Source organism: Phyllobates terribilis, unplaced genomic scaffold (genome assembly GCF_046119375.1).
Source record: "Phyllobates terribilis strain yellow unplaced genomic scaffold, ASM4611937v1 Scaffold_13__5_contigs__length_258822181, whole genome shotgun sequence".
Classification (NCBI taxonomy): domain Eukaryota; kingdom Metazoa; phylum Chordata; class Amphibia; order Anura; family Dendrobatidae; genus Phyllobates; species Phyllobates terribilis.
In genome coordinates, this window is record NW_027362773.1 from 97,618,833 (window position 1) to 97,631,531 (window position 12,699).

At 44.0% G+C, this 12,699-nt stretch overlaps 1 protein-coding gene across 1 annotated transcript in view; it reads right to left on the reverse strand.

Annotated features, from left to right (window-relative positions):
* The window catches only part of ZDHHC13 (zDHHC palmitoyltransferase 13), a 29,631-nt gene extending 18,430 nt beyond the window's left edge, over positions 1-11,201 (reverse strand). Inside the window, exons 1-4 of the mRNA XM_073658247.1 lie at positions 11,054-11,201; positions 7,241-7,383; positions 1,390-1,512; positions 1,210-1,287 (exon numbers count right to left, since the gene is read on the reverse strand). Of these exons, the coding sequence (XP_073514348.1) occupies positions 1,210-1,287; positions 1,390-1,512; positions 7,241-7,383; positions 11,054-11,065 (356 nt within the window). The 5' untranslated portion in view covers positions 11,066-11,201. The remainder of the gene's footprint in view (positions 1-1,209; positions 1,288-1,389; positions 1,513-7,240; positions 7,384-11,053) is intronic.
* Positions 11,202-12,699: the final 1,498 nt, after the last annotated feature.

The window sequence follows — 12,699 nt, forward strand, 5'->3', positions numbered from 1 at the left end:
GTAAATGTTTTGGATTTATTTTTAAGTATTTTTTTACCCAATGTGTCCACTTAGAAATCATAAAAAAAAAAATCTGAAGCAACGTTTTTTATTTAATTTTTTTTTTTACACAGTAGATCTGACTACAACCGCAGCATCCCGGGAAGAGACCCACTTTCAGGAAGAAACAGATGACAACAGTGCTGATGTATAATACTGGAATATAACTACTATAATGCTGCCCCCTAGGTACAATAATATAACTACTATAATACTGCCCCCTATGTACAAGAATATAACTATTATAATACTGCCCCCTATGTAGAAGAATATAACTACTATAATACTGCTCCTATGTACAAGAATATAACTACTATAATACTGCTCCTATGTGCAAGAATATAACTACTATAATACTGCTCCTATGTACAAGAATATAACTACTATAATACTGCTCCTATGTGCAAGAATATAACTACTATAATTCTGCCCCCTATGTACAAGAATATAACTATTATAATTCTGCCCCCTATGTACAAGAATATAACTATTATAATTCTGCCCCCTATGTACAAGAATATAACTATTATAATACTGCCCCCTATGTACAAGAATATAACTATTATAATGCTGCTCCTATGTACAAGAATATAACTACTATAATACTGCTCCTATGTACAAGAATATAACTATTATAATACTGCTCCTATGTGCAAGAATATAACTACTATAATACTGCTCCTATGTACAAGAATATATCTACTACAATACTGCTCCCTATGTACAAGAATATAACTACTATAATACTGCCCCCCCTATGTACAAGAATATAACTATTATAATACTGCCCCCTATGTACAAGAATATAACTACTATAATACTGCTCCTATGTACAAGAATATATTATAATACTGCCCCCCTATGTACAAGAATATAACTACTATAATACTGCCCCCTATGTACAAGAATATAACTACTATAATACTGCCCCCTATGTACAAGAATATAACTACTATAATACTGCTCCTATGTACAAGAATATAACTACTATAATACTGCTCCTAGTGAAGAAGACGACACTACTATAATATGAGCCATTACTTATGTATGAAATTAGGGAATGGCTGTGGTGTTTTTCAATTAATTTGGCTTTACATGGATAGACTCTTTATTTTCTCTTTAGTCCCTATAATTGCAGTTTTTAACACTGATGAATTAAGGCTCCAGTACCTGATGGCCCAATGAAGTGGAGTGGAGTTTAAAGTTCCTCCAAGCTGATCCACAATTGCTCCTTTGGAAATGAAGTACCTGTGTTTGGAAGAATCAAATTGTCAGTGAAATATCAGCAGTTTTTGTTGTTCTGTAGATGAATGCAGTGTGTAAGCAGGGTGTGTATACACAATTACATACTTTACAAGATCCACTCTATTATTAATAGCCGCCCAGTGCAGGAGGGTCACATTCTCATTATCTGGTTGTCGAACATCATAACCCGCCTCTACCAGCTCTCTGCATCGATCAACCAAGCCGTGCCTGAAACGAAACCAAAAGATATTACTGATCACAAAGAGAGAGAAAAAAATAAATCTGATAATAGAACAGCTTCCTTTATTACAGAATACAATACTGCTGTGGGGGAGAAAGCGAGAAGGACCGGCGGAGAAAACTATCCTTAACTCTGAATCTGGTGCTGCGTAATTTTTTTTGTTATTAATAAACAAGATGTCAGATGAATGGATAGAGAGAGACAACGAAAGAGAAAGCGTAAGGTAAAGAAAGGAAAAAAAGACGATGCAAGACACCTAAGGTCGGGAAGCCCTCTTTAAGAACTGATGGTCAGCTGGTCCCATCAACTTTCATTTAATATGTATGTGGGAGAGGGGCCATAAGGACTAGTTCTTAAAAAAAAATATAAGAACCAGAAAAAAAAAAAAAAAAAAAAAAAAAAGTGTTTCGTTTTTTCCCAATCTTCACATTTCTAGAGCCATACCTTTAGGTTTCTGTCATAGTAGCTACTTGAGAACTTATTTGTTTTTTTTACCGTGCTGTATAAGTGATGTGTTAACTTTACTCTGCGGCTCGGTAATATTACAACAATTGTTTTTCACAATTACATTTTTTTTATAGTGTCACCATAGCCTTTTCAGTTGGTGCAACCATGTGAGGACTTGTTTTCAGAGGGACAAGCTTGAGTTTATTGGTACCATTTTGGAGAACTTTTATATTGCTATTTATTCCAATTTTTTTAAAGAAAGGATAAACAAAAACAGGGAGGGCACACCCAGATTTGCTGTGGATTTTCCACTCGAATTTGCAAATGGAAAGTCTGCAGTGTATTATTGTAGCTAAAAGGTGAATGAGATTTCAAAAATCTGCAGATAATCTCTTTGGAAATTGATCTGTGATGCAGATTTTTATATTTAGATGTCAAATCTTTCTGCAGATTTTTACCATGGATTTCACGATTTGCTATGTGTAGGGTGAAATCTGCAAGAACATCTGAATGTAATACTCAGATTTTGATGCAGATCTAAAACAAAGCCCTGTCAAAATCCACAATGGATTTTCTGCACAACATGCTACACTACTACGACATGTGGGGGGGAACCAGGACGGGGCACACCACTACGACATGTGGGGGGGAACCAGGACGGGGCACACCACTACGACATGTGGGGGGGAACCAGGACGGGGCACACCACTACGACATGTGGGGGGGAACCAGGACGGGGCACACCACTACGACATGTGGGGGGGGAACCAGGACGGGGCACACCACTACGACATGTGGGGGGGGAACCAGGACGGGGCACACCACTACGACATGTGGGGGGGGAACCAGGACGGGGCACACCACTACGACATGTGGGGGGGGAACCAGGACGGGGCACACCACTACGACATGTGGGGGGGAACCAGGACGGGGCACACCACTACGACATGTGGGGGGGGGAACCAGGACGGGGCACACCACTAAGACATGTGGGGGGGGAACCAGGACGGGGCACACCACTACGACATGTGGGGGGAACCAGGACGGGGCACACCACTACGACACGTGGGGGGAACCAGGACGGGGCACACCACTACGACACGTGGGGGAACCAGGACGGAGCACACCACTACGACACGGGGGGGAACCAGGACGGAGCACACCACTACGACACGGGGGGGAACCAGGACGGAGCACACCACTACGACACGGGGGGGAACCAGGACGGAGCACACCACTACGACACGGGGGGGAACCAGGACGGGGCACACCACTACGACACGGGGGGGAACCAGGACGGGGCACATCCCTACGACACGGGAACCAGGACGGGGCACATCCCTACGACACGGGAACCAGGACGGGGCACATCCCTACGACACGGGAACCAGGACGGGGCACATCCCTACGACACGGGAACCAGGACGGGGCACATCCCTACGACACGGGAACCAGGACGGGGCACATCCCTACGACACGGGAACCAGGACGGGGCACATCCCTACGACACGGGAACCAGGACGGGGCACATCCCTACGACACGGGAACCAGGACGGGGCACATCCCTACGACACGGGAACCAGGACGGGGCACATCCCTACGACACGGGAACCAGGACGGGGCACATCCCTACGACACGGGAACCAGGACGGGGCACATCCCTACGACACGGGAACCAGGACGGGGCACATCCCTACGACACGGGAACCAGGACGGGGCACATCCCTACGACACGGGAACCAGGACGGGGCACATCCCTACGACACGGGAACCAGGACGGGGCACATCCCTACGACACGGGAACCAGGACGGGGCACATCCCTACGACACGGGAACCAGGACGGGGCACATCCCTACGACACGGGAACCAGGACGGGGCACATCCCTACGACACGGGAACCAGGACGGGGCACATCCCTACGACACGGGAACCAGGACGGGGCACATCCCTACGACACGGGAACCAGGACGGGGCACATCCCTACGACACGGGAACCAGGATGGGGCACATCCCTACGACACGGGAACCAGGATGGGGCACATCACTACGACATGGGAACCAGGATGGGGCACATTACTACGACATGGGAACCAGGATGGGGCACATTACTACGACATGGGAACCAGGATGGGGCACATTACTACGACATGGGAACCAGGATGGGGCACATTACTACGACATGGGAACCAGGATGGGGCACATTACTACGACATGGGAACCAGGATGGGGCACATCACTACAACATGGGGAACCACTACAAGATGTTGGTCAGAATTATTGTATCGTGCCAATTGTAAGAGAAATAAAATGTCACTGTATGTGGCCAATTAAGGGACACAAAAATGGAAATAAAAATTGTAAAAACAAAAAAAAGTTCAAAATAAAGTATGAAAATTTGTTTTGGACACTAAAAATGCTGTTTTATGTATAAACTAAACAAAAATAGTGCACATTTGTTATCGCCGCACCTCTAAAGACCCAACCTATAAAACTGTATCATAGCTCACACGATGAATGCCATTTAAAACAATAAGATAAAAAGCCAAAAATATTCAAAAAATTATTAAAAGGTGCATAGAAAAAAACAATATGGTATCACTAAAAATGTAATATCATCCTGTAAAGAATGCGGCCCTTCAAATTCACATTTTCCCTATGTGCGGCCCATATTCTCAGCCGAGTTTGAGACCCCTGATATAGATGGTAATTTGACTGATGGAGATCGGAATAAACTACTACTTGTCTCAGTAGTGCAGCCTCAGGCTTTCATGATTGCATTAAGGGTATGTGCACCCTGAGTCTTTTGACATCTATCTATAATCTGCATTGCAGCATAGGCTAGTTATATTATTGCAGATGGCATTTGCCACCGCGTTGTGTTATGGGATAAGGAAAACAAAGGCTGCCTGAATCATTGTGGCAAGGTAAACACAGCCGGTAATTTACACTACAATATAGTGCAAGTTAATAACCATGTGCAAGTCAAAAGCAAACAGACATTGGGTAGGGGGAAGGGGACGACAAGGAAGGAGACACAGAGGAGGCGACTTATCTGCGGGCAAGAAACAAACCAACCTTCCTGGTACCAGACATCTATAGTGCCCTGTGCAACCTATTTTGGAGTTTCCTGTCCCCTGCTGCTGCAAAATATTTTAAAGGACAATCAGCCAAGAAACAAATCTCCCAACATGTGTCAGTAACAAAGTGCAGGGGGTTTGTAGACTCCCAAGTACACAGGATGAATGTGCTGCAGACTTCCCACAGTAGAAAATGTTGGATGCAGCTGTGAAAAATGCTTTGGATTTATTTCAGACTTCACCCTTTTCATTACAAGAAGCAGCCAATCAATTTACTCTTTGAATTTTCTCTGCAACGAGGTAAACCCGGTGGCTTATTTTTGGCATTTATTTTTAGCATAAAGACCACTGTGTTTGTGATTAGTAGGGGTCCCCGAGATCTGTAACTGTCCATCTCTCTCATGGATCTTTAATAGGCTGGATCTTGGTATGACTCCTTTAAAGGGAATCTGTCAGCAGGATTTCACCCCCAAACTATTTCAATGCACTGGTAGCTCTTTGAAAGACAAGTCCAGCAATACCTTTACATGGCCATTCTTCCATTCTCGAGAAATCAGCGGTTAACTGATATGCAAAGAAGGCTGAAGGACTATGGCAGATTTGAAGACTGTCACTCCAGCTCTACTCCCCTCCCCACCCAGTATCACCCCTTCCTCCTGCTTGACTGATGGCTCCTTTGCTGAAGTCACATAGAATAGAGGCTGAAAGTAAAGCAGGAGGAGGCAGTGCAGGTCCGTGAATAGAGCTGGAGTGACAGAGGCTTCAGATCTACCATAGTCCTTCAGCCTCATTTGCATATCAATTCAAGTGCCGATTTCTCAGTAACAGAAGACCGGACTGGTCATGTAAGGCTACGTTCCCACGATAAGCTTTTGGTGCGTTATTGACGCGGCGTATTTGTGCTGCGTCCAAAACGCAGCATCTTACAGTTCCAATAAAATGAATGGGATTTACAGAAGTCTCATGCCCACTGATTTTTTTATTTTTTTTTTACTCGGTGTAAAATGATCTGCGGTGTATTTAAAATCCGCATTATGTCAATCTCTCTTGCACGTACACTGAGTTTTCTGTGCAGATTTTTCCCATAGACTTACATTAGATTCAAAAAATCCACAGGTAAAAACGCACACACATTTTTTATTTCATTTCCGAGGCAGAAACACACAAAAAAAAGCATGTAATCAGCACCTAGGAATGTCAACAAAGTTTTGTCAAAGCTAAATAGCAGGCAGTATCAAAAACAAAGCAACTTTATATGAAGCATCACACACCAAAAAGAGACAAAAATGTGATAAAAACTGCATGTTAAAAAAAAAAAAAAAAGATACGCAAGTAACCCAATTTAAATAATAATTTCTGCAGCGTCAGAACCTTACCAAATGCTCATCGTGGGAACGTAGGCTAAAGGTATTGCTGGACTTGTCCTTGAACAAGTTACATGCACATAAATTGTTTGGGGGATGGAATCCTACTGAGATTCCTTTTAAAACACAGATGTTGAAAGTGACAGAACAATCAATTTTACATTATCTCTCAAAAACTGGAACACCAATTGAATACATTTTCTAATTTGATGGTCCTGAGCAGTAATTGCGATTCTCCTGTCACCAATATTAGTGAGGATGTAATCTACGCACTCACTAGAGGCAAAGGTCGAATCCATAATTTAAAAAAAAAAGCCTTCAAAGGGAATCTGCCATCAGTTTTTTGCCACCTAATCGGACAGGAGCATGATGTAGGGGCAGAGACCCTGATTGCAGCAGATTCCAGCAATGAATCACTTACTGGGCTGCTTGCTGTAGTTTTGATTAAATCATAGTTTTATCAGCAGGAGATTATGACTAGAGTACTATTACTATTACCTGCTGCCATAAAGTCTCATATTCATGAGCTCTGTATATACCAGCGCCCCCACCCAAGCATTGATTGGAAGCTTTCTGCCTATGCACAGTGTACACAGACAGCTGCCAATCAGTGGTGGGGATGGGGTTATACAGAGCTCAGAACTGCTAGATCTGCTGAAGAAAACTGGGATTTTATCAAAATTACAGCAAGGTGCCCAGTAATTGATACATCACTAAAATCAGGGTCTCTGCCCCTGCATCATGTTGCTCTCAGATGGGGTAGCACAAACCTGGAGACAAATTCCCTTTAATCCTGTATTTCCTTTTTTAACTCCATTATACTTACTGAGAGGCTTTTACAATATCCCAGCTGCTGTAATCCTCTACTGCTGGCTCGGTTGACACCTCTTGGTCCACCCTTGGTCCGCCATGCTGCCCTCCATGGTGGTGGTGACTGTGCTGGTGACAGTGCGAATGCGGTGATTTACACTATAGAAAAAAAAACAAAACCATAAGAATTAAACAAGCAAACACTAATACTGGATGCTACATAAACAGAAAGGCTATTGGTGTGGAATATGAATATTAACCAACCTAAATCCTTCTAACCCATGAAAGGGGGCAGAACTCGCTTCTAAAGAGAAGCAAATTTGCAAATAAAAAAGAAAAGGGAAATCCACTGGCACATCCAACAGGAAATAATTAAAAACTATTCTTTATTGAAGAAAAAACTAAAACATGCTAAAATTAAACCTCAGAAACCTGACGTGTTTCTGGTGTATACAACACCCTTAATCATAGGACGACTGAGGCAACATGTAACAGACCAGACTTTATACCAAACTTGCAATAAATGAGCAAAAACACTAAAATCGGCTTCTCCCCCTACCATACTGTTTCGTGCCTACAGTTCTAATCCAGAACTATGTATCTCCATAGTTACAGACTAAAAACAAACTTTGCTCAGTCTGATTCTGCAGTCACACTTGCTTACATTTGCCCCCACTTTTGGCTAAACTGCTGTTTGTAAGGGCTAATTCACACAACCGAAATTCACCCATATACTCTCTCATATCCACAAGTCCCAGTCCTCTTATGGGTCTCGTGACTCAAAAACAGTATTATATACACTCATTCCTCAACATTGAAATTGAAACACCGAGGAAAAGTCGTGGAATGATGCAAATCACAGGATGGACAAGTTAATGATCTGCAAATGATGGAAAAATCAAACACATCTCAATTTATTCAGTCTGGAGTATGAGCCACGTGCAGAAATCCTGGCACTTCCAGCCTCGGCTGTTATCACTGAGGTTGTTAATGTTCATCGGCAGAAGGTTCTGCCGCTGAATGCACTTGGGCAAATCATCAAGATCCTCTGCTGGCAGCTCCTGTGTAATCACTGACCAATGACGTCCCAGATGTGCTCGATGGGAGACAAGTCTGGAGACGGTGTAGTCATAGGAGCAGGTATAGGCCACAGAGGGTGCTCACAGTAGCACAAGCAACATGCGGTCCGGGGTTGTCGTGTTAAAAAAACTACTCTCGAGACACTAGAGAAATGGCCGCACCACTGAGCTGCTAGTGACCTGGAATGAAGACTAGAGGCGTCCGGCTACTGCACATTATGCCGCCGCCACACAATAATCCCAGACGTAGGACTGGGTCATGATTCCTCACGTATACTTCTTTATGGCTTTTCACACATGGCTTCTACATGGAGACAGGAGACTGGAATGGACTTCTATCACCTTCAGCGATTAATCCTACTTTTGTCTTGGACACAAAGATGGACAGAGATTGGTCTGAAGACCACATGGGCAACGCAATGAGGAGGCCTTCACGAGGTAACGTCACACTGGTCCTACTCCCAGGATTATGACGTGGGGGGTATAATGTACGGTAGTCAGACCCCTCTAATCTTTATTCAAGGTGCACTAACAGCTCAGCGTTACATTGATTTGGTCGGGGAACCATTTCTCTAAAATGTCCCATGAGCCATTTTTCAACACGACAATCCCAGGCCACTTATTGACCTGTGACGAGTGTTTCTCCAGCGGGTACGCTGAGTTTTACGTACAGATTTTACCCATAGAATTGCATTCGATGCGGAAAACCTGCAGATAAAAGCGCATGTAATCCGCACATGGCTATACCAGTAAAGTTTTGTCAAAGCTAAAAACCAGGAAGTATCAAAGACAAAGAAGCTTTGTTTAAAACCCGACAAATCAAAAAGAGACAAAAACTACAGTGTCAACAACGCGATAAAACGCACTCAGAAAAACAATGAAAAATTGCAAGTAAAGGCCCCGTCACACATAGCGACGCTACAACGATCCTGACAACGATACGACCTGTCAGGGATCGCTGCTGCGTCGCTTTGTGGTCGCTGGTGAGCTGTCAAACAGGCAGGCTCACCAACGATCAGGGGAGCAGCGACATCATGGAAAGAATCTTTCCACGATGTCCTGCTCCTGGTTACCAGCCTGCTGAAGCAGGAGCAGGCTGGTAACCATTATAAACACAGCAGCGATGTGTGCTGACCAGCAGGAGGGCAACGACCAAAAAATGGTCCAGGACACTTTGCAGCGATCAGCGACCTCACAGCAGGGGCCTGATCGCTGCAAAGTGTCACACATAGCGACATCGCTGGTGAGGTCGCTGTTGCGTCACCAAAACCGTGACACAGCAGCGATCTCGCTAGCGATCTTGTTATGTGTGACGGGGGCTTAACCTAATTTATCTACTAGTTGCCAAAAATCTGCAAAAAAACTCAAATACTTATCGTGGGAATTTAGCTTTAGAAAGGAATTATATACAATATGATAGATACCGATACCTGTACAGGGGGATTACATACTATAGGATAGATGCCCGCCCCCCTTACAGGGGAATTATATACTGTGGAATAGATGCCCAACCCCTTCCAGGGGGATTAAATACTATAGGATAGATGCCAGCCCCCCTTACAGGGGAATTATATACTGTGGAATAGATGCCCACCCCCTTTACAGGGGGATTATATACTATAGGATAGATACCCGCCCCCTTTACAGGGGGATTATATACTATAGGATAGATACCCGCCCCCTTTACAGGGGGATTATATACTATAGGATAGATACCCGTCCCCCTTACAGGGGGATTATATACTATAGGATAGATACCCGCCCCCCTTACAGGGGGATTATATACTATAGGATAGATACCCGCCCCCCTTACAGGGGGATTATATACTATAGGATAGATACCCGCCCCCCTTACAGGGGGATTATATACTATAGGATAGATACCCACCCCCTTTATAGGGGGATTATATACTATAGGATAGATACCCGCCCCCTTACAGGGGGATTATATACTATAGGATAGATACCCGCCCCCTTACAGGGGGATTATATACTATAAGACAGATACCCGCCCCCTTACAGGGGGATTATATACTATAGGATAGATACCCGTCCCCCTTACAGGGGGATTATATACTATAGGATAGATACCCGTCCCCCTTACAGGGGGATTATATACTATAGGATAGATACCCGCCCCCTTACAGGGGGATTATATACTATAGGATAGATACCCGCCCCCTTACAGGGGGATTATATACTATAGGATAGATACCCGCCCCCTTACAGGGGGATTATATACTATAGGATAGATACCCGCCCCCTTACAGGGGGATTATATACTATAGGATAGATACCCACCCCCTTTATAGGGGGATTATATACTATAGGATAGATACCCGCCCCCTTACAGGGGGATTATATACTATAGGATAGATACCCGCCCCCTTACAGGGGGATTATATACTATAGGATAGATACCCGCCCCCTTACAGGGGGATTATATACTATAGGACAGATACCCGCCCCCTTACAGGGGGATTATATACTATAGGATAGATACCCGTCCCCCTTACAGGGGGATTATATACTATAGGATAGATACCCGCCCCCTTACAGGGGGATTATATACTATAGGATAGATACCCGCCCCCTTACAGGGGGATTATATACTATAGGATAGATACCCGCCCCCTTACAGGGGGATTATATACTATAGGACAGATACCCGCCCCCTTACAGGGGGATTATGCACGATATGACAGACATGCTTACACATGAGCCTATAAAAGGATATTTCGGGCACTTACCGGGGAGCTCATGGTGACTGCTGCAGGCTCCCGTTCAAACCGCTCCCGTACAAACCGCTCCCGTACAAACCGCCGCTCCCCGCTGTCACCACAAGCAGCTACTTCCTGGTTACTACACTCCGCTCTGTGATTGGTGGAGTGGAGCTAGAGACCCGCCTACACAGACAGGTTGTCAATCAAAACTTGACGACCAATGAGAAAGCGCTCAGAAGGGAGGCGTGTCCGGGCTCAGAGCGGTTACTTGAGGGATGTGAAGGCGGGAAAACTTCCAGTCACGTAGTGAGCTGCGTGCTGCTGCTGTGTACCACGGTGTAGAGCGACACCTAGCGGGCACACATGTACAGGCCACATTGATACTCCTTCCCTTCTTCCCTGAGCCATAGCTTTTTGACTTTTCCGTCCCCACTCCTGTATGGTATGAGGCTTGTTTTTTGCTGGATGAGGTGTAAGTTTTGACTGACGCCATACATATAATGTACAGAAAAACTGGGAAAAAAATTCCAAATGGTGAAAAACGAAAACCCAAAAAATCCTATTCCGCCATTGTTTTTTGAGTTTTGTATTTAAGGTGATCATTATGTAGTAGAAATGACCTGTAAATGTAATTCTCGAGGTCATTGCCATTACGGTAATACCAAGTATATATCTTATTTTTTTCTTTTTTAGAATTAAAAATCAGAATCTTGTAAAAAAAAAAAAAAAAATTTGCCATTTTTTGAGACCGTAATTTTTTCATTCTTTTCTTTTTGCCGATGGCGCTGAGTATTTTGCACGATCGGCTGATGTTCTTAAAGTCACTATTTTGGGGCACAAATAACTTTTTCTTTTTTGCATTGTTGGCGTCTGGATTTTTTAAATTTTTTTTATTTAATACGTTTATCTGATGGGTGAAGCAAATTGATACGTTGATCGATTTACACCTTTAGGGCTCATACTCATCTGCATTTAAAAAATAAAAAATCGGATTGCACACGTACTAATCTTATTCTATGAGTCTCTGCTCATCTGCAATTTTTTTCTCTCAGCTCGGAACAGACTGAGAAAAAAAATCGCTGCATGCTGCGAGAGGTCGCGTATATTAGACGAGACTCGCCAATGCAAGTCAATGGGTGCGAGAAAAAAATTGCACGGTACACGGACCATGTGTGTGCAGTGTGATTTTTACGCATCCATCTCATAGGAAACCCGACATTTCATCAGCCGAGTACACAGTAAAATCACAGCGTGAACTGTCAGAATAGAATAGATATACATAGAATTAAAGAAAAAAATGGTGTGGGTTCCCCCATATTATTCTTACCCAGCTGAGGGAAAGCAGACAGCTGGAGGCTGATGTTTATAGCCTGGGAAGGGGGTAATAAACATGGATCTTCCCAGGCTATTAATATCAGCTCACAGCTGAGTACTTTGTCTTTACTGTTTATTAATAAGAGTGGACACTACAAAAAAAATTATGTGGGGTTCCCCCTATTTTTAACACCCAGCAAAGTCTAGGCAGACAGCTGTGGGCTGATAATAGCCTAGGAAGGGGCCATGGATATTTGCCCCCTCCCAGACTAAGAACATCAGCCCTCAGCCGCCCCGGAAATGGCGCATCCATCAGATGCACAAATTCTGACACTTAGCCTCCCCTCTTCCTAATTGCC